General features: G+C 38.7%; 1 protein-coding gene across 3 annotated transcripts in view; it reads right to left on the reverse strand.

Annotated features, from left to right (window-relative positions):
• TMEM232 (transmembrane protein 232) overlaps window positions 1-26,469 on the reverse strand; it is a 244,479-nt gene that overhangs the window by 146,337 nt on the left and 71,673 nt on the right. For all 3 annotated transcript variants that reach the window (XM_070462676.1, XM_070462674.1, XM_070462673.1), the window contains 2 exons: window positions 8,797-8,920; window positions 7,278-7,527 (listed from right to left, as the gene is read on the reverse strand). In XM_070462676.1, the coding sequence (XP_070318777.1) occupies window positions 7,278-7,527; window positions 8,797-8,920 (374 nt within the window). The remainder of the gene's footprint in view (window positions 1-7,277; window positions 7,528-8,796; window positions 8,921-26,469) is intronic.

Here is a 26,469-nt window from a genome sequence, read left to right on the forward strand (position 1 = left end):
GAGTTTTCCAAATTTGCTGACATATTGAGTACAGCACTTTGACAGCATCATCTTTCAGGATTTGAAATAGCTCAACTGGAATTCCATCACCTCCACTAGCTTTGTTCATAGTGATGTTTCCTAAGGCCCACTTGACTTCCCATTCAAGGATGTCTGGTTCTAGGTGAGTGATCACATCAGTGGTTATCTTGTCATGAGGATCTTTTTTGTATAGTTCTTCTGTGTATTCTTGCCACCTCTCCTTAATATCTTCTGCTTCTGTTAGGTCCATACCATTTCTTTCCTTTATTGTGCCCATCTTTTCATGAAATATCCTCTTGCTATCTCTAATTTTCTTGAAGAAACATTGTAACAGGTGCTATGTAAAAGTTGGACTGTTCCTCAAAAAGATAAAGATAGAATACCATGTGATCCAGCAATCCCACTTACAGCTATATATCCAAAGGAAAGGATATACAGTTCTTACATTTCGTACAGAGACATTCGCTCTTATCTTTAGCACAGCACTGCTCACAATAACCAAGAGACAGGAACAGCTTTAATGTCCATCAGGAAATGAGTGGACAAGGAAAGTGTGGTACATTTCTGCAGTGGAATACTATCCAGCTGTAAAAACGAAGGAAGTTCTCCTATACGTAACAACACGTATGAATCTTGTGTACATTATGTGAAACAAAGTAGGTCATTCACAGAAAGACAAAATACTGCATGATTTCATTTATAGGAGGAATATAAAATAGTCATATTCATAAAATCAAAGAGTGAAACTGTGGTTTCCAGGAGACAAGGGAAAGTAGAAACAAGGAGTTACTAACCAAGAGACATAAAGTTTCAGTCAAGCAAAGTAAATAAACTCTAGAGAACTGGTTTACCACACTCTACCTATAGTCAACAATAACACATTGTATATGTAAAATTCTAAGAAGGTAGGTATCATGTTAAGTGCTTTTCCCACAATAAAATAAAATTAAAAATTAAAAATACAAATGGATACATTTGTCTAACTGCTTTACAAATATATTAATATAACCAGTACTGTAATTATAATTTTATATTTGTCTGAATTTGATGGCTAACCTGTATTTGGGTTATTAAAGGAGTTAAATACTTTCCATGTATAAAAACACGACCATATTACTGAGTATTTTTGTGGATAACCTTCACCAAGGTAAGAGGTATATTGAAGATTTAATAGAGTATCATTAAAAGTTTCAATTGGTTCTAAGATTCCAATTAACTTTCATTTACTTTTTAAAAAGGAAATATTACTCTGTGCTAATGTTTTTCCCTAAGTTAAAATGAATCAAAATGAAGCATACAAGGTTATTTTACAACTGTGACATGTATTTCATTCACTATCATCACTGTAAAACCAGTTTTAGAAAATAGTTCTCAACAAAAGAATGAAAGGCGAAAATGTCATATTTACTTTTCTCCATTCTGAGACAACATTGAATGGAAAAATACTTGGGACCTACCTCTCTTCACCTCATACTTTGAACTAGGATAAATAACTACAAATTCAGACAAAATTAACAACACTACCACCTTCCAGCAAACGCATGTTAATTATAAACCATATTTAAAATATGCTTTTCATTCATTACAAAAAGTTACCATAGGAACTCGGCAGTAAGTAAAGACATAGGATTTGATGAGAGAGTGGAGATGGAGAAAGAGAACCAAAGCAATTATCTTCAAATATCTGAAGGACATGAATGTGAGAAATGGGATAGACTATTTTTGGTTGCCTCTGGAAAGCAAAATTTAAGCAAAAGTTTGGAAAACATGGAAAGGTAGATTTCACTATGATATAAGGAAGAATCGTTCACAGGGTTCAAGAGTGGAATGACCCATTTTGGGAGACAGGGAACTCAAACCTCAGCTGACTTCTGAGCAGAAGGTGGCCATACACTGTTTGCGAATGGTCTGGATGTGTCCTAGGTGAGGACCGATGAGGCTTCTACTCCTCTGTGACACTCTTGATTCTATCACTCACTGTCTGTTTCTTCTATGAGACACACCAAACCCGGGTCTGCTGCCCGTTTCCCACCAGATAGATCATTTTCAAGTTTTACTTTCACAGAACAGATTTCAGATAATCAAGTTTTATTAAAAGCTATTCTTTTATCTGGAGAAGGCAATGGCACCCCACGCCAGTACTCTTGCCTGGAAAATCCCAGGGACGGAGGAGCCTGGTAGGCTGCAGGATTCTTTTATCACTCTAAAAACCAAAGTAGGGACATAGAAGATGGCGTATATAGTGTATACGCTAGACACCATATTCAAACACAGAGCTGGGCTTCCCTCTTTGTAATGTCATATATAAAGCATCAGCTATAAGGACTCACTGGCTGGATGCATAAAGGTCTGTGACAAGTAGGAAAAGCATTTTCCTCTGATGAGGACATTTTACCCCCTTGTCATGGACCAACAGGCTGGTTCCAAATAGGAAAAGGAGTACATCAAAGCTGTATATTGTCACCCTACTTATTTAACTTCTATGCAGAGTACATCATGAGAAACGCTGGGCTGGATGAAGCACAAGCTGGAATCAAGATTGCTGGAAGAAATATCAATAACCTCAGATATGCAGATGACACCACCCTTATGGCAGAAAAGTGAAGAACTAAAGAGCCTCTTGATGAAAGTGAAAGAGGAGAGTGAAAAAGTTGGCTTAAAGCTCAACACTCAGAACACTAAGATCATGGCATCTGGTCCCATCACTTCATGGGAAATAGATGGGGAGACAGTGGAGATAGTGGCTGACTTTATTTTGGGGGCTTCAAAATCACTGCAGATGGTGATTGCGTCCTTGAAATTAAAAGACGCTTACTCCTTGGCAAAGGAAAGTTATGACCAACCTAGACAGCATATTAAAAAGCAGAGACATTACTTTATCAACAAAGGTCCATCTAGTCAAGGCTATGGTTTTTCCAGTGGTCATGTATGGATGTGAGAGTTGGACTATAAAGAAAGCTGAGCATCGAAGAATTGATGCTTTTGAACTGTGGTGTTGGAGAAGGCTCTTGAGAGTCCCTTGGACTGCAAGGAGATCCAACCAGTCCATCCTAAAGGAGATCAGTCCTGGGTGTTCATTGGAAGGACTGATGCTGAAGCTGAAACTCCAATACTTTGGCCACCTGATGCAAAGAGCTGACTCATTGGAAAAGACCCTGATGCTGGGAAAGATTGAAGGTGGGAGGAGAAGGGGACGACAGAGGATGAGATGGCTGGATGGCATCACCAACTCAATGGACATGAGTCTGAGTAAACTCCAGGAGTTGGTGACAGACAGGGAGGCCTGGCGTGCTGCGGTTCATGGGGTTGCAAAGAGTCGGACACGATTGAGCGAGTGAACTGAACTTAACTTAGAGAAAAATACATAGGCTATGTTTTCTCAAAATACAGAGTCAGAAGTGGTTTAATAATACAGATTATTCCTGGATTTACTTTTAGTATTTTCAATCCAAATTTCTGAAACAAGCTCCGGGAATGTATCTTGGCAATAAGGACTGACACAATAGAAAGTCTGGAAATGCTTTTATAAGCATTGCCGTAGGACAAGGACTGTCAGACAGAAGTTCTCAGTCATCTCTTTCATATTCTTCAACATGAAAATGGATTCGTTTTTTTCCACGTCATTCAAAAGGTCAAATAGCCTAGTTAGCATAGCACAGTGAGGTAGTTACTAGTGCAGGTTCTGAGGACAGACTTCCTAGATTAAGTCTCACATATACCGTGAGACTAAATTTCCTTGGAAAAATAAACACTTAGTGCCTCAGTTTTCTTATCTACCGGAAGGGGATACTATGAATATCTACAATCCAGTCTTGTTATAATGGTTAATGTGTTAGGTGATGCATGCTACATGTCTAGAACAATGCCTGACACATAGTAAGAGTTTTGCAAATATCCATTATGATTATTACTCTGTTACCCATCCGGACAAAGTGTTTTTTAAAGTCATAATTTCAATAGGCAAAAATTCTGTGTGTTTAAATAAATTAACATTTTTCAACTTCCCTCATAGCTTTCTAGTTCAAAACTGTCTTTTCTAGGTATATGCTGCAAAACCTTTTACCAATAGTGACCTTCAAACTTGCCAGCAAGTTTGAGATACAAGTGACAGAATTAAAATACAAATATGCACGACTCCAGAACTGATTCATTAACTCTAAACAAAAAATATACCTACTTGAAGGGAAAATTATGAGGAAAAAAAAAGTTATTTTCAATTAAATGAAAAAGCACTCCTTGTTCTCTGTGTCACTTTCCAAAAAGACAGTCTTATCCTCTCCAGTAATCATGTTGACAAGGCCTGCACGGATGACATTACTTTCGGAGGCACCTATTTTCAGTGGTCTGATAAAGTGGCGATCATTATCAACAATCATGCACACAGGACAAACCAGACAATCATTTTCCCTCTGTGGGAGAATCAATCGGCGACACTGCAAAGAATCAAGTCATAATGAAACACATCAACAAAAATGGTAAGCCCTCTCCTTTGGTGACATATGTGGCTCTGCATGTGAACAGTCATGTAAAGCAATGACTTTTCACCGTGCTGACTGATGCAGGAAGACCAGATATTCAGTACGAGCACAAGGAAGAGACCTAAACCTTATGTCCAGTAGAAGTGCATTCTCTGATTCTGATAGAGATGGGAAAAACTGCAGGATTTTCTGACACTCTTGAGACATCTTCAGCAAAACAATCATCATCAACTTACTTTAAACACTCCCCACAAGAAAGCACAAAGATGCTTCAAGTATTCGTGATTTCAAAATACTCAGAATCGTTAATGAGGCAAACACCACTAGTATTATTTATGGTTTGTACAACTTCGAGGTCAAAGAAAATGTACTGACTTTTGACTGCAGAGGAAGCAACTTTGCTATGTCTCTCCTCTTTACTGCAGATAGAATCTTTAAAGGTATTCCACAGCTCGAAACATCTATTTTCCCACTTGGGTTGAGAAAATACTGATAAAATGCTGTTTAATGATTTCAATGCTAAGTTCAAGTATAAGCATAAGAAAAACATCAACGAAAGCAAAAGAGTCAACCATAGCCTCAGGGTACCATCTTCAGACCGCAGTCTGTTAGAAACTGCCTTCTCTCTCTCTCTGTTTTATTGCCATTTAAGACTAAAATGCTGACACCATGTGATCTGTAGAGAAGGCTCCTTGATCCAAAACACTACAGATGGATAGAACCACATTGTACATTATACCAACAGTGAAATTTACAAATTCCTACAGGAATTATTCAGGACACAATTAAAGTACATACCTTCATAAAACTATCAGTTACAGGACAAGTATCTAGGCAGCGATGTCACCTAGGGACACACATCAGAATCTGCTGTTTCTTGGATATCATACTTTTCCACTGGTTTGAGTTCATACCAACCAGAAACAAGTGTGCTTATTGAGATTTATAAAGAAGAGAAAGCAATGACCAAGGATGACTGGACCTCAGCAAGTCCAAGCTCACAGATCGTTCTCTATAGGCACTGCTCAGAAGAAAAAAAGCACAAATAACTGCCAAAAGAAGTTCTCAATAGGTCTGCTCTCGGTAGAGAAACAATTATAGGGGACATGGCCAATATTTGAACTAGGAAAATTTGGGGTGTATTGCTCAGGGGGATGAGGAATATGAAGCTGTAAATAATAAATGGAAAAGCAAAAATCTCTTCCAAGAAGTCATCCATGTTCTATTCCTATGCTATCAAAGTCATCGGGAGGTGATAAGAAGCATCAAAGAAAGATCAACAATGAACAAATAAATGCACTGAAATCATCAATCTGCTGAAAAAAAAATCAGATTGCTAAAAAGAAGAAAAGTTGTAGGATCCACAGAAACATGCAACCCTATTGTTGTGAGGTTTTACCAGAGCTCAGGGCTCATGGTCAGAGGGAGGCCCAGAAGCTTCTAGGAATACAGATCCTACACACATTGGATCGTCTGTACCCATCACTGAACAGAGCAGGAAAAGAGCAGAAAGAACTAATTCTACACAGCTGGGAAAAACCTGAAGGCCCAAAAGTTTCACATGAATCTATGCAGGGGCAAGTTAAAAGTCATTTGTTGAGCTGCTGCTATATAGGAAGACTTCCGACCATTCTAAATATATTAAAAAATGTGAACTGCGAGAGAAGTGAATACCTGTTCACTTGATCAATACTATAAACAAGAGAGAAGTATAATTTATCTGTTAACTAAAAATCTATTTAAAATTGGCACTAGTAGAAAATTAGCATCATCTTCTTAAAAAGTGGGCAAAAGTCAAGTAAATTACACTTCAAAGTAAGTTTCAATCTACTGTTTAAACCAGAACTGTATTGAAAGTACTTTAAAAATAGCAAGCAAGTTCTTTAGAAAGGAACTATCTGTGACCAAGGTCTTACTGTTTAAAATTATATTCACACATGTTCAAAATCAATGAATTTGCCTCCTTATCTTGCAATTATCTTTGAAATTCAGTGATTTATTTAATTACACAATAAACTCACTATCATTATTGTCCACCTACTATGTGCTAAATACCATGGTGAACACTGGGTTAATACGAATATAATTCAGACACGAATCTCCCATCTCAATTATCTTAAAATTTAGTGGAAGTGAGAGACATATACCTAAGAGACTATAATAACATATAGATTACAGACTACACAATATCCACAAAGAAGAGTTCTAGCTAACCTGAAAGGATGCTTTTGAATTATATTGTCCCTGGCGTGCCCTTTTAAAAACAGAAGTATCTTATTCTAATAATATGCATAGGCAACAGTAGAAAAATAAACTTAGTTTTGAGACACAAGTCAGGCACATTTTGAGCATAAAATGCGAGATGTGAAGAATGTACTATAATATCTGAGCGATTAAAGAGAAACGCTCTGGGGTCTGGGAAGAACAAGATAAACAGTAAATGAAAATGGAGAAGATGGATGAGATGGCCTAATGGAACAAGAGTAAAACAAACTTTACACACATTTTATAAGTTTTCCTAAGGTCATCTCCTATTTCCAAGGAATGTAACTTGAATCATAAATCAACAAACCCTAGGGTACATTTCAACTGTTTTAAAATTACTGATCAAAAATTTCCATCTTATAAAATAGACTTCCTAAATTTGTAGACAGTTCTAGTGAATTTGAAATTACCTTCCCACTTCAAAATGTTAACATTTTGTACATAAAAAGCTTATTATTATATATAGAGAGAGATCTTAAAAATATTTCTCAAGTTGAAAAACAATTTACTTACAACAATCTGATGTTTCTGAAGAGAAATATTCCAAAAGACCCGAAATACTCGTTTCCTTCAATTCCGGCTCTTGTGATTTGTCCACAAGTAAAATATCTTTCTGTGAGCTTTTACAGTCACAGAAACCAATTAAAGCAGTCTTTCTCAAAACAGAATTGGTTGCATATAAGCAGATTTCTGCAAGAATTTTTATGTATATGGAGACTACATTCTGGGCCCAGGAAAAGTCATCGACCTCGCAGCTTTTATCCTAAAATGAGAAAACAGCTATTAGAGAATCAAAGTGTGTTCTGTCATAATGAGAACTACATATCATACTTATAAGAAATATCTTCAGTTTGTATAGAGTTGTTAAAAGACCATAATCAACTAATATTTCTAAAATGCACTCATTAAAAGCAAGTTTTCCATGGGTAGATTGCATGAGACAAGGTTCAAAAAATAAAAAATTACTAAAAAGCATATAAAGTACAACATTTCAATTTCCTTAGTAATGAATGGATTGTCAATTAATCCAATGACATACTATTCTCCATTTCATATTGTAAAAGAATCTGTTTTGTATATAGTTCAATTTGTATGTACACTTTTATATATTTTTTCATAGGAAAGCAAGAAAGTTATGTATTCTAGAGAGGAATTTGAACAGCTGCTTTAAGAGTATTAAAAGAAAGTATATAGTCTATCATTTGGTAATAAATCTATTCTAAAGAAATATTCATAAATGCAGGTAAAGATTTTTTGTATGAGACTATCAGTTCAATATTATTTGTAATTAACTGTGAATTGGTGTTGGTGATGGACAGGAAAGCCTGGCATGCTGCAGTCCATGGGGTCGCAAAGAGTTGGACACAACTAAGTGACTGAACTGAACTAAACTGTGAATAACGCAATTAACTGATTTAGAAATAAGCTCAAAGTTCAACAACAGAGAAACAGTTACCTCATCCTCACTAAAATGTGTTAATAAATCTTAATAACATGTAATGGCAAAATTTTTTTAAATAGGAAACTAAACCATGACTATCTGATGCCATGTTTGCTAATAAAATTTAAAATTCCTTTTGTGTTCATGCATGTGTGTGAGTACAATATACTATCTCTGTATCTCTATCTATTTATGCTGGGATGTATAGTAAACATGCTTTACTTCCACCTTTAACTAAAATTATTATTACAAAGTCAGGCTCATTACAGGGGCTTCCCTGGTGCTCAGACAGTAAAAAATCTGCCTGCAATGCAGGAGACCTGGGTCTGATCCCAGGTTGGAGAAACCCCTGGAGAAAGGAGTGGCTACCTACTCCAGTGTTCTTGCCTGGAGAATCCCATGGACAGAGGAGTCTGGCAGGCCACAGTCTTTGGGTCCCAAAGGGTCAAACAGGGCTGAGCGACTAACACTTTCACTTTCTTTCATAATCATTATAAGTCCTAATATAATGTACAATTAAAATAGGGTCAGAAGTAAAATTTGTTTCAATGTAGGTCTTTCTGTGCACCTTCATTAACAATATACTCTTACCCGATTTTGAACAGATGTAATGCTTAACAGAAAATCTCTCATTAGGTCCATGAAAGCTTTCAAACAATCTATGTTTAATCTGGCAGCCTCCCCAAGGACCAGCAAAGCCAAGGTTAAATCCAACCTGTAAATTTCATGAAGAAAACAATAAAGACTTCAGTCTAAAATAATACTAAATAATCTTTTAATGAAAAAGGTGATAGGCCAGAAGAAATTACTTCTGTGGACGATTAGATACATTTATTTTCAATAAAGACTAGTGCTGTTTGTCATTGGCAAATGCTTACAAAAAAGGGCCACCTTGGGACAGATGTTGAGTTCACAATAGTGCGCTGACAAAACTGAGAGCAAAAAATGTTACAAATGATCACTTCTCTTTATAGATCCTGCATTTCGAGCAATCTAAGGCACTGGTCTCAGAGTGTCCCCAAGATCTCACAATAGGTTTTGATTTTTAACCTTTTGCAACTGATTCCAACTGGTGAATTTCAAAAGAGAGTTTTCTTCTCAAAAGAGAGAGTTAAAAAATGGTCTTTCAAAATACTCTGAAAGCTCAGTATTTTTATAAAAAGTGCAATTTATCAAAATAAATTTGTATTTCACATTAAATGGAAGACTGCCAAGATTTGAAATAATTATACAACTAGGAGGGCTTCCCTGGTGACTCAGATGGTAAAGAATCCACCTGCAATGCAGGAGACCTGGATTTGATCCCTGGGTTGGGAAGATCCCCTGAAGCACCCACTCTGGTATTCTTGCCTGGAGAATCCCATGGACAAAGAAGCCTGGTGGTCTATGGTTCATGATACCACAAAGAGTCAGACATGACTGAGTAACTAAGCATACGTGTGCATGCACACACACACACATATACATACAACTGGGAAATCATATGAGAATTTATGAACTGTTGAGTTTGGTTCAGTCACTCAGTCATGTCTGACTTTTGCGACCCCATGAACCGCAGCACGCCAGGCGTCCCTGTCCATCACCAACCCCTAGAGTCCACCCAAACCCACGTCCATCAGTTGGTGATGCCATCCAACCATCTCATCCTCTGTTGTCCCCTTCTCCTCCTGCCCTCAATCTTTCCTAGCATCAGGGTCTTTTCAAATGAGTCAGCTCTTTGCATCAGGTGGCCAAAGTATTGGAGTTTCAGCTTTAACATCAGTCCTTCCAATGAACACCCAGGACTGATCTCCTTTAGGATGGACTGGTTGGATCTCCTTGCAGTCCAAGGGACTCTCAAGAGTCTTCTCCAACACCACAGTTCAAAAGCATCAATTCTTCGGTGCTCAGCTTTCTTTATAGTCCAAATCTCACATCCATACATGACCACTGGAAAAACCATAGCCTTGACTAGACGGACCTTTGTTGACAAAGTAATATCTCTGCTTTTTAATATGCTGTCTAGGTTGGTCATAACTTTTCTTCCAAGGAGCAAGTGTCTTTTAATTTCATGGCTGCAATCACCATCTGCAGTGATTTTGGAGCCCCCAAAAATAAAGTCAGCCACTGTTTCCACTGTTTCCCCATCTATTTGCCATGAAGTGATGATGGGACTGGATGCCATGATCTTAGTTTTCTGAATGTTGAGCTTTAAGCCAACTTTTTCACTCTCTTTCACTTTCATCAAGAAGCTCTTTAGTTCCTCTTTGCTTTCTGCCATGAGGGTGGTGTCATCTGCATATCTGAGGTTATTGATATTTCTCCCGCAATCTTGATTCCAGCTTGTGCTTCATCCAGCCCAGTGTTTCTCATGATGTACTCTGCATATAAGTTAAATAAGCAGGGTGACAATATATAGCCTTGATGTACTCCTTTTCCTATTTGGAAGCAGTCTGTTGTTCCACATCCACTTCTAACTGTTCCTTCCTGACCTGCATACAGGTTTCTCAAGAGGCAAGTCAGATGGTCTCGAATTCTCATCTCTTTCAGAATTTTCCATAGTTTATTGTGGCCCACACAGTCAAAGGCTTTGACATAATCAATAAAGCAGAAATAGATGTTTTTCTAGAACTCTCTTGCTTTTTCAATGATCCATCGGATGTTAGCAATTTGATCTCTGGTTCCTCTGCCTTTTCTAAAACCAGCTTGAACATCTGGAAGTTCATGGTTCACGTATTGCTGAAGCCTGGCTTGGAGAATTTTAAGCATTACTTTCCTAGCATGTGAGATGAGTGCAATTGTGTGGTAGTTTGAGCATTCTTTGGCATTGCCTTTCTTTGGATTGGAATGAAAACTGACCTTTTCCAGTCCTGTGGCCACTGCTGAGTTTTCCAAATTTGCTGGCATATTATTAACCATAAGTGTACATATATTCTAACAGTTTCAGGAAATTATACATTTAATGTTATTGTTATTCAAATTTCAAAGAGCTGATAATAATGTAAATGTAAAATTATCTGTGCCTAGAGCTACATACTGCCTTGACTCATAGGCCATTAATCAGTTAAATCAGCCCACATAGTCAACAAAAGAGTCCAAAATGCACTACTTCAGTGCAGTCTCAAAAACAATAGAATGATCTCAGTTTGTCCTTCTCCAAGGGATCTTTCTGACCCAGGGATTGAGCCCAGATCTCCTGCATTGCAGGCATATTCTTTGCCATTTGGGCCACCAGGGAAGCCCCTACAGTGATCCAAGTCTATGCCCCAACCGCTATTGCCAAAGAAGCTGAGATTGACTGGTTTTATGAAGACCTTCTAGAACCAACACCATAAAAAGGTCCTTTTTATCACAGGGGATTGAATGTAAAGTAGGAAGTAAATAAATACCTGGAGTAACAGGCAAATTTGACCTTGGAGTACAAAATGAAACAGGGCAAAGACTAACAGAGCTTTGCCAAGAGAACATAGCAAACACCCTCTTCCAACAACACAAGAGTGGACTCTACACATGGACATCACCAGATGGTCAATACCGAAATCAGGTTGATTACATTATTTGCAGCCAAAGATGGAGAAGCTCTACACAGTCAGCAAAAACCAGACCAGGAGCTGATTACAGCTCAGATCATAAACTCCTTATCGCAAAATGCAGGCTTAAATTGAAGAAAATAGGGAAAACCACTAGACGTAGTGGTGTGACCCAAATCAAATCCCTTTTTCTTACACTGCAGAGGTGACAAATAGATTCAAGGGATTAGATCTGTAAGACAGTGTCTGAAGAACTATGGACGGAGGTTGGTAACATTGCATAGGAGATGGTGACCAAAACCATCCCAAAGAGAAAGAAATGAAAGAAGGCAAAGTGGTTGTCTGAGGAGGCCTTACAAATAGCTGAGAAAAGAAGAGAAGCAAAAGTGAATGATGTTAATAAATTGAAAGATAAAAACCATATGATTATCTCAATAGATGCAGAGAGAGCCTTTGACAAAATTCAACATCCATTTAAACTCTCCAAAAAGCAGGAATAGAAGGAACCAACATAATAAAACCTACATATGACAAACCCACAGCAAGCATTACCCTCAATGGTGAAAAATTGAAAGCATTTCTCCTAAAGTCAGGAACAAGACAAGGGTGCCCACTCTCACCACTACTATTCAACATATATATAAAGAAAACTATAAAACATTAATGAAAGAAATCAAAGAGGACACAAACAGATGGAGAAATATACCATGTTCATGGATTGGAAGAATCAATATTGTCAAAATGACTATACTACCCAAAGCAATCTATAGATTCAATGCAATCCCTATTAAGCTACCAATGGTATTTTTCACAGAACTAGAACAAATAATTTCACAATTTATATGGAAATACAATAGCCAAGTAATAGCCAAGTAATCTTGAGAAAGAAGAATGGAACTGGAGGAATCAACCTGCCTGACTTCAGACTATACTACAAAGCCACAGTCATCAAGACAGTATGGTACTGTCACAAAGACAGAAATATAGATCAATGGAACAGAACAGAAAGCCCAGAGATAAATCCACGAACCTATGGACACCTTATCTTTGACAAAGGAGGCAAGGATATACAATGGAAAAAAGGCAACCTCTTTAACAAGTGGTGCTGGGAAAACTGGTCAACCACCTGTAAAAGAATGAAACTAGAACACTTTCTAACACCATACACAAAAATAAACTCAAAATGGATTAAAGATCTAAATGTAAGACCAGAAACTATCAAACTCCTAGAGGAGAACATAGGCAAAACACTCTCTGACATAAATCACAGCAGGATCCTCTATGACCCACATCCCAGACTTTTAGAAATAAAAGCAAAAATAAACAAATGCGACCTAATGAAACTAAAAAGCTTTTGCACAACAAAGGAAACGATAAGCAAGGTGAAAAGACAGCCCTCAGATTGGGAGAAAATAATAGCAAACGAAGCAACAGACAAAGGATTAATCTCAAAAATATACAAGCAACTCCTCCAGCTCAACTCCAGAAAAATAAATGACCCAATCAAAAAATGGGCCAAAGAACTCAACAGACATTTCTCCAAGGAAGACATACAGATGGCTAACAAACGCATGAAAAGATGCTCAACATCACTCATTATCAGAGAAATGCAAATCAAAACCACAATGAGGTACCATTATACGCCAGTCAGGATGGCCGCTATCCAAAAGTCTACAAGCAATAAATGCTGGAGAGGGTGTGGAGAAAAGGGAACCCTCTTACACTGTTGGTGGGAATGCAAATTAGTACAGCCGCTATGGAGAACAGTGTGGAGATTTCTTAAAAACTGGAAATAGAACTGCCATATGACCCAGCAATCCCACTCCTGGGCATACACACCGAGGAAACCAGATCTGAAAGAGACACATGCACCCCAATGTTCATTGCAGCACTGTTTATAATAGCCAGGACATGGAAGCAACCTAGATGCCCATCAGCAGACAAATGGATAAGGAAGCTGTGGTACATATACACCATGGAATATTACTCAGCCATTAAAAAGAATTCATTTGAATCAGTTCTAATGAGATGGATGAAACTGGAGCCCATTATACAGAGTGAAGTAAGCCAGAAAGATAAAGAATATTACAGCATACTAACACATATATATGGAATTTAGAAAGATGGTAATGATAACCTTATATATGCAAAACAGAAAAAGAGACACAGATGTACAGAACAGACTTTTGGACTCTGTGGGAGAAGGCGAGGGTGGGATGTTTTGAGAGAACAGCATCGAAACATGTATATTATCTATGGTGAAACAGATCACCAGCCCAGGTTGGATGCATGAGACAAGTGCTCGGGGCCTGGTGCACTGGAAAGACCCAGAGGGATCAGGTAGAGAGGGAGGTGAGAGGGGGGATTGGGATGGGGAATACATGTAAATCCATGGCTGATTCATGTCAATGTATGACAAAACCCACTATAATATTGCAAAGTAATTAGCCTCCAACTAATAAAAATAAATGAAAACAAAACAAAAGTGCATGATATACCCAACTGAATGCTGAGTTTCAAAGAACAGCAAGGAGACATAAAGTCTTATGTAAACAATGCAAGGAAATAGAGGGAAACAATAGAATGGGAAAGACTAGAGATCTTTTCAGGAAAATTGTAGATATCAAGGGAACATTTTATGCAAAGATGAACACAATAAAGGACAAAAATGGCAAAGACCTAACAGAAGCTAAGGAGATTAAGAAGAGGTGGCAAGAATACACAGAAAAGTGTTAAAGTGTTAATCCCTTAGTCATGCCCAACTCTTTGTGACCACATGGACCTTAGCCCACCAGGCTCCTCTGTCCATGGGATTTTCCAGGCAAGGATACTGGAGCAGGTTGCCATTTCCTTCTCCAGAGAATACACAGAAGAACTATACAAAAAAAATGTCTCAATGACATGGATAACTACAATGAATGTGGTCACTCAGTTAGAGCCAAACATCCTGGAGTGTGAAGTCAAGTGGGCCTTAGAAAACATCACTACGAACAAAGTTAGTGGAGGTGATGGAATTCCAGTTGAGCTATTTCAGATCCTAAAAGATGATGCTGTGAAAGTGCTGCACTCAATATGCTGGCAAATTTGGAAAACTCAGCAGTGGCCACAGAACTGGAAAAAGGTCAGTTTTCATTCCAATCCCAAAGAAAGGCAATGCCAAAGAATGTTCAAACTATCATACAATTGCACTCATTTCACATGCTAGCAAGGTAATGCTCAAAATCCTTCAAGCTAGGCTTCAACAGTACATGAACCAAGAACTTCCAGATGTACAAGCTGGATTTAGAAAAGGCAGAGGAACCAGAGATCAAATTGTCAATATCCATTAGATCATAGAAATAGCAAGGGAAAAAAAAAAAAAAAACTACTGCTTTATTGAATACACTAAAGAGTTCATTGGAAGGACTGATGCTGAAGTTGAAACTCCAATACTGTGGCAATAAAGTTGACTCATTGGAAAAGACCCTGATGCTGGGAGGGATCAGGGGCAGGAGGAGAAGGGGATGACAGAGGATGAGATGGCTGGATGGCATCACTAACTCGATGGACATGAGTTTGAGTAAACTCTGGGTGTTGGTGATGGACAGGGAGGCCTGACGTGCTGCAGTCCATGGGGTCGCAAAGATTCGGACACGACTGAGCGACTGAACTGAACTGAACTGAAAGAGTCTGACTGTGTGGATCACAAAAAACTATGGAAAATCCTTAAAGTGATGGGAATACCAGACCACCTCACCAGGCTTCTGAGAAACATGTATGCAGGACAAGAAGCAACAGTTAGAACTGGACATGGAACAATGGTCTGGTTTCAAGATTGAGAAAGGAGTACGTCAAGGCTATATGTTGTCTCCTTGCTTGTTTAACTTCTATGGACAGTATGTCATGCGAAGTGCTGGGCAGGATAACTCACAAGCTGGAATCAGGATTTCTGGGAGAACTATCAGTAACCTCAGGTATGCAGATGACACCACTCTAACGGCAGAAAGCAAAGAGGACATAAGGGTCTCTTGATGAGGGTGAAAGAGGAGAGTGAAAAAACTGGCTTAAAACTCACCATTCAAAAAACTAAGACCATGGCATCCAGTCCCATCACTTAATGGCAAATAGAAGGGGAAAGAGTGACAGAATTTATTTTCTTGAACCCCAAAATCACTGCAGATGGTGACTGCAGCCATGAAATTAAAAGATGCTTGCTCCTGGAAGAAAAGCTATGACAAACCTAGACAGTGTATTAAAAAGCAAAGACATCACTTTGCTGACAAAGATCCATAGAGATAAAGCTACAGTTTTTCCAGTTGTCATACACAGATGTGAGAACTAGACTGTAAAGAAGGCTAAGGGCATAAAAATTGATGCTTTTGTCACCCTCAATGGTGAAAAATTGAAAGCATTTCCCCTGAAATCAGGAACAAGACAAGGGTGCCCACTCTCACCACTACTATTCAACATAGTTTTGGAAGTTTTGGCCACAGCAATCAGGGCAGAAAAAGAAGTAAAATGAATCCAGATAGGAAAAGAAGAAGTGAAACTCTCTGTTTGCAGATGACATGATCCTCTACATAGAAAACCCTAAAGATGCTACCAGAAAATTACTAGAGCTAATCAATGAATACAGTAAAGTTGCAGGATATAAAATTAACACACAGAAATCTCTTGCATTCCTATATACTAACAATGAGAAAACAGAAAGAGAAATTAAGGAAACAATACCATTCACCATTGCAACAAAAAGAATAAAATACTTAGGAGTATATCTACCTGAAGAAACAAAAGACCTATACATAGAAAACTATAAAACACTGATGAAAGAAATCAAAGAGGACACAAACAGATGGAGAAATATACCGTGTTCATGGATTGGAAGAATCAATATTGTCAAAATGGTTATACTACTCAAAGCAATCTATAGATTCAATGCAATCCCTATCAAACTACCAACGGTATTTTTCACAGAACTAGAACAAATAATTTCACAATTTGTATGGAAATACAAAAAACCTCGAATAGCCAAAGTAATCCTAAGAAAGAAGAATGGAACTGGAGGAATCAATTTGCCTGACTTCAGACTCTACTACAAAGCCACAGTCATCAAGACAGTATGGTACTGGCACAAAGACAGAAATATAGATCAATGGAACAGAATAGAAAGCCCAGAGATAAATCCACAAACCTATGGTCACCTTATCTTCGACAAAGGAGGCAAGGATATACAATGGAAAAAAGATAACCTCTTTAACAAGTGGTGCTGGGAAAACTGGTCAACCACCTGTAAAAGAATGAAACTAGAACACTTTCTAACACCATACACAAAAATAAACTCAAAATGGATTAAAGATCTAAATGTAAGACCAGAAACTATCAAACTCCTAGAGGAGAACATAGGCAAAACACTCTCCGACATAAATCACAGCAGGATCCTCTATGACCCACATCCCAGACTTTTAGAAATAAAAGCAAAAATAAACATATGCGACCTAATGAAACTAAAAAGCTTTTGCACAACAAAGGAAACGATAAGCAAGGTGAAAAGACAGCCCTCAGATTGGGAGAAAATAATAGCAAACGAAGCAACAGACAAAGGATTAATCTCAAAAATATACAAGCAACTCCTCCAGCTCAACTCCAGAAAAATAAATGACCCAATCAAAAAATGGGCCAAAGAACTCAACAGACATTTCTCCAAGGAAGACATACAGATGGCTAACAAACGCATGAAAAGATGCTCAACATCACTCATTATCAGAGAAATGCAAATCAAAACCACAATGAGGTACCATTATACGCCAGTCAGGATGGCCGCTATCCAAAAGTCTACAAGCAATAAATGCTGGAGAGGGTGTGGAGAAAAGGGAACCCTCTTACACTGTTGGTGGGAATGCAAATTAGTACAGCCGCTATGGAGAACAGTGTGGAGATTTCTTAAAAAAGTGGAAATAGACCTGCCATATGACCCAGCAATCCCACTCCTGGGCATACACACCAAGGAAACCAGATCTGAAAGAGACACGTGCACCCCAATGTTCATTGCAGCACTGTTTATAATAGCCAGGACATGGAAGCAACCCAGATGCCCATCAGCAGACAAATGGATGAGGAAGCTGTGCTACATATACACCATGGAATATTACTCAGCCATTAAAAAGAATTCATTTGAATCAGTTCTAATGAGGTGGATGAAACTGGAGCCCATTATACAGAGTGAAGTAAGCCAGAAAGATAAAGAATATTACAGTATACTAACACATATATATGGACTTTAGAAAGATGGTAACAATAACCCTATATGCAAAACAGAAAAAGAGACACAGATGTATAGAACACATTTGTGGACTCTGGGAGAAGGCGAGGGTGGGATGTTTCAAGAGAACAGCATTGAAACATGTATATTATCTAGGGTGAAACAGATCACCAGCCCAGGTTGGATACATGAGACAAGTGCTCAGGCCTGGTGCACTGGGAAGACCCAGAGGGATCGGGTGGAGAGGGAGGTGGGAGGGGGGACTGGGATGGGGAATACATGTAAATCCATGGCTAATTCATTTCAATGTATGACAAAAACTACTGTAATGATGTAAAGTAATTAGCCTCCAACTAATAAAAATAAATGGAAAAAAAAAAAAAAGAGTCAGTCAGGTATCCACCAAAAAAAAAAAAAAAAAATTGATGCTTTTGAACTGTGGTGTTGGAGAAGACTCTTGAGAGTCCCTTGGACAGCAAGGAGATCCAACCAGTCCATCCTAAAGGAAATTAACCCTGAATATTCATTGGAAGGACTGATGCTGAAGCTGAAAGCTCCAATACTTTGGCCACCTGATGTGAAAAGCTGACTCACTGGAAAAGACCTTGATGCTGGGAAAGACTGAAGGCAGTAGGAGAAGGGGACAACATTTGGATGGCATCACTGACTCAATGGACATGAGTTTGAACAAACTCTGGTAAAGAGTGAAGGACAGGGAGGCCTGGAGTTCTGCAAGTTCATGGCAGTTGCAAAGAGTCAGACACAACTTAGAAACTGAACAACAACCATAAATCATTTTAAAAAGTCAATATATTTTAAAATTATATTTGAATTTCACAACTGTGATACTTTAGGTCAGCAAGTCAAGTTCATCATGATTTTCAAAAGGAAACACCTCTAACTATGGAGAAAAGATAATTCTTTGCATTTCAATGATGCTTTACAGATCTCAAAGTTTTTCACAATTTACCTCCTTAATCTGAACCACAATTTTTGACACATTGAAGATCTTTTCAAAATACTTTAAAAATACTTTAAAAATTGAGTCAAACAGATCTGGGAAACCTGTCTCAGTTCATGTTTTTAGCTAGGTTAACTGATAATGTAAGTCTTCTCCCACCTATGTGTTTTTCCTATTTTTTTTCAATTTTGCTTTCCTAAGCCGTTATTTAAATACATTAATATTTAGCCTTAGTATTACAATGCTGCCTATTGCACACCTAGTTTCTCTTGTCTCCTTCTTCCTTTCAGAAGTAAACGTCAATTTTGTTCAAAATGGCAAAGTGATCAATGAATATTGCTTCCACAAGATGGAAACCTTTTACATCTTGACTGGGGTAGTGATTACACAGGTGTACATAGATCTGTATACACAAATTGTTTTAATTTTGTTATATATGAATTATACCAAATACATCTAATTTTGAACAAGTGACTCCCCAGACTCGTTTGGAATGGCGTTAAGTATAGGTTTGGTCAGTGAGATATAAGAGGAAGCATAATATGAAGGCCTTCCATAAAATCTAACACTGATTTTAAATTCAGGTAACAGGTGCTCTTTCCTCCCTTGCTCATCCTTTTCCTGGGCATTCACACCTGACACCAGAAGGCAGAGCAGCCGTCTTGCAACAATGAGGATAAAAGTCATTCACTAAGGATGGAATAAAAGGAAGCCAGGAGAGGCGTGGCTCCCAGGGATTCCTTGAAGTATTTGTCTCAGTAGTGCTTTACTTGTTATGTGTAAAAAACAAAGCCCTATTTGGTAATGCAATTGTAGTCAGGTTACTGTTACATGCAGGAGGACTAAAGCCTAACTGGTACATTTAAACAATATTTATAAGCATGAAATTTAGAGTAAAAAAATTAGAGATGTAATCTTAGCTCTATCACTAACTAGATATATGGCATAGGGCAATAGTCATATCTCAGCTAAACCTTAATCTACTCATCTATAAAGTAAATGTAGCAAAACCTACTTTTCAGAGACTATTATGAAATTTAAAGGAAATACTTTATATAAAATGTCTGGATTCAAAAGCCTGAGCTGAACTGAATTACTGCAATACTGTTATTTCAAAGTCAATAGATATGAGTTCAGTAACTTTTTTTTTATCTATGATGACTGAAGGAAAAGGTCTAGATGCTCTCCAAGATGAACAAAGACTGAGTCCTTCCCCAGATACTCATGGCCCCTGCTTCAAACTAAGGTCAAGTGAAGGAGGGGATAGCCTCAGACTTCACAAAACTTTACCCCTGAATACACCTCAGAGTCAAATGTTTTGTTTCTCCTGTTCCCTTTTAAGTCTGGAAAACTGTAACTAACCTTGGGCGGTTTCATTAAAATACAAATTGAAAAAAGATTCATCAGTGTTAGCCACCTATGGTTAAAAAAAAAAAAAAAGCTTTACCAGAAACACACTATTTTCAATCAATGTTGTTGATCACAAAATTTTCAATATGGGAAAATGCCTTTGACAAAAACAGAATAAAAGCAGCAAAACATAAATTGAAGTTTGTTAAAAAATCAAAACTGAAAATTGAGGCACATAGAAAATTTCGAAATTGATTTAGGTTAGACATTTAAATACAGCACTAGCTTTTTGTAAACTCATTGCAGCAGACCAAGTCTCAATAACCAGTATACTGACTTACCTCCACATGCCATGAAATTAAACATGTGTAATCTATAAATATTATAAATGTCCATCTAAACATGTAAATAAAGAAATGGAGGCAGAAGCTTACTGGCTGTCTAAAATAGCACAGTCACTTGATTCAATGTACTTTCTAGCTTTTCTTCTTCAGCTTCTTTTCTTCTCTTTTTAAATTTTTTATTGGAATGTAGTTGATTTACAATGTTGTGCTAGCTTTTAAAATTCACGTGAATCACTACACGGAGTTAAACGTGACCAGACTGGGGCTGGACTTCAGCAAGTCTGACCCTAGTCCAGGTCTCCTTCTAGACTAATATAAACCAACTAACAAAAAAAAAACTAGAGACTTCATAAAAAGATATCCATCTGAATACCAGCTTATAGAAAGGTTAGAAACATCAGCATTCAACTTTTTGCCTAGGTTCTCCTTATTCTCCTATGACCAAATTATTATTTTAAAGGAGAGAATTAAATTGTCTCCCTGTTGCAGTCCTTACAAAGAGTTACTTGAAACTTTCAATAGACATTTCAAAAAGCACTGACGACGCCAACAACCCACACCTCTGAAGATGGAGAATGAAAGAGATGCCACTATCTTACAGGGAACTTCCTGCAAAATATAAAAACCACAACGTTGATGGAACTGGAATAAGAACAGCAAGAAGGTGGAGCCACACACCACTTCACGAAACTCAGCAGTCCTGATTCCCAAAAGTAAGTCAAAAGAAAAAAATTAAGGAAAAACATTATCTCTACTTTCGATCATGTTTTTCATGGAAATAGGAAAAGTGCAGCCAATCCTATACTTGGAGATACTGAATTTTAAGGAGTCGATATTTCTATGCTTCTTTATCCTCATCTCTCCATATTTATGCAGAGATAGCAACCTTCAGAAGACAAAAGGTAGAGAAAACAGTGCCCGTGGCAAACGTGTGCAGGACAGGGGGACGGAGCGTGCTGAGGGTGCCTCCTCCTCAGAGGCTGAATAGAGGCAGCAGGAGACTGCCAGGGGTCCCTGGTGACGTTTGCCTTTAACCTCTGTAACATGCACTGTGAACACAAACCTCTCGGTTTAAAAATAACAAATGTGTATGATTTTGTCCTATTCTGAGATAAGTGAAACAGAAAATGGAAGAGGAGGCCCTACCTGAGACCAATAAAAAAGAAAAAAACCAAGCATTATAGCAAGAGCTAAAGAGAAGATCAGCCTGAATACTAAGGGATGATCATGCTTCTGAAAACGATCTCTTACAGAAGCCAGAAAACACTTTTACAAGACTCTTCAGGCACCTTTAATAAAGCCAAGGAAGACACAACAATGAAAAGCCTTGACACTGAGGTGAAAGACGAAAGAGTTAAAAAAAAGAGAGAGAGAGAGAGTGCCAAAAATTAAATTTATAAAAATATAATTCAAATTCCTAATGAAGGCTGTTGAGCACAAAAAAAAGAAAAAAAAAAAGGCACTTAAAAGGGAGCAAACTTGAAAAATTATTCAATAATTTAGAGGAAGACAACCCTTGGCAAATTGAGATCCATTAATATTGAATTCCTATCGAAACGACCAGACATAAAGAAACAAAAATCTGTTGTACCACACAAAAAAGAGAAACTTTAAGGATTTTAAAGCTATAAAGAAAATGTGACCCAAGCGAAGGAAAATGTCTCCAGTGCCAAGAGGCCCAAAAATTGTTTTAAAATGTAACGGTAGGCATATATGTGTGAAAGAAAAACCCTAGGCAGAGAGAGGCAGGCGTTAGGAACACATGTGAAGATCGCTCAATGAGACGTCAGAGGAGGCATCCACCTCCTTGCTGCAAACCATAAAGATATTCCTAAAAGGTTCTGGATTGAAAATGAAACAGACAAAACAAAGGGAGGCAGACGGGCTTTGACCATCTCATGACAACGATAAGGTAGGGGACAGCATAGCAACATGCAGACATTTCAAGAGGGGAATTTAAAAAAAACAACTGTGAGCACAGCAATCGGTTTCTACACAAAATGGACTTACACTTCTTAGGGGGAAAACAGTGGCAGACGCTATACTCAGCCAAGGGCTGCGTGTAACCCGGGGCTCTCCTCATGAAATAGTCACCTATACCCACACTCAGAACTTGACTCAAGCCAGCCAAGAAAGGAATAGCATTTAACAGCTTAAGAATGGAAAATCCCAGTGTTAAATGACTGACAGTGAGTGGGAAGGACACGTTTTAGTAAGTCAACATTATTTTATAAATAGGATCTAAAAATTAAATACATACACCATTCTTCGAGAAAAACAAACATTTTAAGTAATGATTTAACCATAACGTTATTGGACACTAAAGACCACATTTACGGGCGAAGACGGTGAACATTAGCATAAACAAACCCGTCTCATCTTCACCGCACAGGGAAAACAGAGCAGTAAGAATTTCTCTCCTGATTTTGACCACTTAGGAAAACTTGTTTAAAGAACAAGATACTCAGAAGAGATGAGCTACAGAAGGATCTGGTCTTTAGCCTGTCTGCTAAAAGGGTTCTTTCTTGTGGGCGCAGAGCTTCAGTCCCGGCACGCCGGGGAAGGAAGTCAGGGGGAATGAAGGGACGTCGACAGGGGTGTCGACAGACCACGACGGCTGTCTCATCTGAGCATCTAGGTGCTCCCTAATTGCCTGCTTCCATCCAGTCAGTCAGACACGCGGTCTGCCTGTGTGGCCAGCCGGGGGTAATTAATCCCAGCAGCAAGATCTTTCTTTCAGTCTTTGCACTTGCTCTTGTTTTCTCGCGTTTCCTTTTTTTATTAATCATTGCAAATTAAGAGACCCTGTTTGGAGCTGCGACCCCTGTGCCATGTAAAAACAGTGCTTATTAAATACTGCGAAGCTGGAGAACGGTACGATCGTATTTATGCTGTAACCCCAGCAGCAGAGCATGGTAGACTGCAGGCGAAGAGACCAGTTAATAAGCGAGCAGTCATGACAGTAAGGGCCCGAAGCCCGTCGGACAGCGGCGGGGGAGAGCGCGGAGAGGGCCCTGAAAGGGGGTCCGGTGTCCAATTCGGTTAACTTGAGGAGAGGACACGTGTCAGGCATGGAGACAGCAATTCAGTAGGTAGGCGTCAGGGAAAATTCATTCAGATCTGAACTGGCAGGAAATGAAGTATTATGGGGAAACTTCGTATAAAAAGTGTTTTCACGTTACTTACCTTTCTTTGTGATGGTTATTACCTCTGTTTAACGTGAACAGACGCTGTTCATGGGGGTTATGTGAGCCAATCAATATTAGATAGGTAGCCAGAGATTAAAACTCAGGCCTTACGATTTGAAGCTGAATGTTTCTCTCACTGTGCCACTAGGGTGCAAAGCATAAATTGTATATTTATCTCTGATACAGATAAATGTTTATATTTAGCTCAGAGGATTAAAGAATTGATAAGAAACCCAGGCAATGAATCAGAAGACTGAGGACCTACCCTGACATCTCAGCTCATGAAGAATGAAGAGGATTAGTGGTGAAAACTTGCATCTGGATGGCTTTGGTTAGACGGTCACATGACATTATAATTACCAGGGTTCAGGGAGACAGACATTGTGGAGGTCAGCAACAAGGCCAGAAGTAAAGGCCTTGCTGGGCAGTGCTTTCTTCGTTCAATTTATTTCGATACAAACACAAATACGCCGCGTCTGGAAAACGCTTGCCATGTCGGTGTAATTTTAAATTGTCAAGCATTTTCGGAATACGTTCACAGTGCGATTAGATCGGCTATTTTGCTTTGGGAGATAAAATTTTATAGGTTACATCACTCTTTTGAAATGCCATGCTGCATTTCTCAGCAGTCCTTATTGGCTAATAATTCAATTATAAACACAATTCATTATTTTCGTGTTGGATGAGAAAGCCTTTTGTGCTGGCTTGAGCTATCTCCCCAGAGTAAGTGGTGCAGTTTGTAAAAGGCCAGACCACAGGGTGCAGCGTTCAGAGTAAGAAGCATCACGTGAAGTTTAACCATATTACATGGAACGCTGCCTTACAGCAGCTGATCTGCGGCACAGGGCGGCCAAAATTCCAGCGTGAAGGCGGGTGTGGGACACTGGAGGGGCTCACGCGTTCCTGTCTTCTCCATTTCTTCACCCTGCTTTATAACTGACTGTTCTTCCTGCATTTCCTTTCCTCAGTCTGTCCCTGTCGGCCACTGATCACAGGTTGCTCTAATGCTGTGAGTCTCTCCTGGGGCCTTTTCACGCATCTCGGGACTGCCCTTCTCCAGCCTCTGCTGAAACCACTCATTTCTGTTTCTTTCCTTTTGTGTGGTATGATCTTTATAAAGGGGGTTATAAGAAGTCAGGTGGGAACATATGTGATGAATTACCTCTTGACGGGCAGCATCAGAAATCGGCAGATGAGAACCACTCACCCTTATTGGCCCGAGCACTTTTGCCACTATTAATTAAGAAATTTCTTTTGACTCATCAGTTAAATGGCCTCCCTCTGCATGTTAAATCTCTGATCATTTTTCTATTGTGTGATACTGTACAGACATGCATGGAAAATGAAATCGCTTGTGTTACTTCTCTTAATAGTCATTTGCCTTTGAATTTCAGGCCCTGACCAAAGATATCCTCTACCAAGTGTCACAGTTCTAAGGTCAAGCAAATCCTCAGTTCAACTCAGTCATGTCCGACTCTTTGCGACCCATGAACCGCAGCACGCCAGGCCTCCCTGTCCATCACCAACTCCCAGAGTTTACTCAAACTCATGTCCATCGAGTCAGTGATGTCATCCAACCATCTCATCCTCTGTCGTCCCCTTCCTAACAGAGTCTTAATTTACTATCAGGGTCTGAAGCCTCAGTATCTTGCATAATCCTAAAGATGTTTAGTCCATTTTTAAAATTTTTCACATGTACCTAAACTGAGTACACAAAATGAATAATAAAGTTTCTCCAGAAATGCAAAAGCATTTCTGGCTTGATTTTGGTGATTAGATCACAGTTTGGTTTTCTGGAATTATAACTTCTTGAAAACTACATAGGTGGTCCCATAAATAACTTAAATACTTTTAAAAAGAAAAGTTTATTTTAATATGTGGTATAATGTTATCATTATAATTAACAGAAAACTTGCCTAATAGTCAAATTGCTAACTTAAAAAGACAAAAATGTTTAATGTCAATGGGTTATTTTTGTTTACTAGAGACAGGATTTAAAAAGAAAGATTAATTTTTTTCTTTAAAAAACCATACATAGGGCTTTCCCTGTTGCACAGTAGATAAGAACCCACCTGCCCACAGAGGGAGCACAGGTCGGGTCCCTGGTCTGGGAGGATAACACAGGCCGTGGAGCGACTGAGCATGGGTACCACAACTACCGAGTCCACTCGCCGCAAGCAGTGGGCCCTCTCACCGCAGCTGCTAGAGCCTCAGAATCCTCCAGGCCAGGCTCCAACCACACGCACACCAAGAACTTCCAGATGTTCAAGCTGGATTTAGACAAGGCAGAGGAACCAGAGATCAAATTGCCAACATCCACTGGATCATCGAAAAAGCAAGAGAGTTCCAGAAAAACATTTACTTCTGCTTTATTGACTATGCCAAAGATTTTGACTGTGTGGATCACAACAAACTGTATAAAATTCTTCAAGAGATGGGAATACCAGACCACCTGACCTGCCTCCTAAGAAATCTGTATGCAGGTCAAGAAGCAACAGTTAGAACTGGACATGGAACAGACTGGTTCCAAATTGGGAAAGGAGTATGTCAAGGCTGTATATTATCACCCTGCTTATTTAACTTATATGCAGAGTACATCATGAGAAATGCCAGGCTGGATGAAGCACAAGCTGGAATCAAGACTGCCGGGAGAAATATCAATAACCTCAGATAT

The sequence above is a fragment of the Odocoileus virginianus genome, unplaced genomic scaffold, assembly GCF_023699985.2.
Source record: "Odocoileus virginianus isolate 20LAN1187 ecotype Illinois unplaced genomic scaffold, Ovbor_1.2 Unplaced_Scaffold_8, whole genome shotgun sequence".
In the NCBI taxonomy this organism is placed as follows: Eukaryota; Metazoa; Chordata; class Mammalia; order Artiodactyla; family Cervidae; genus Odocoileus; species Odocoileus virginianus.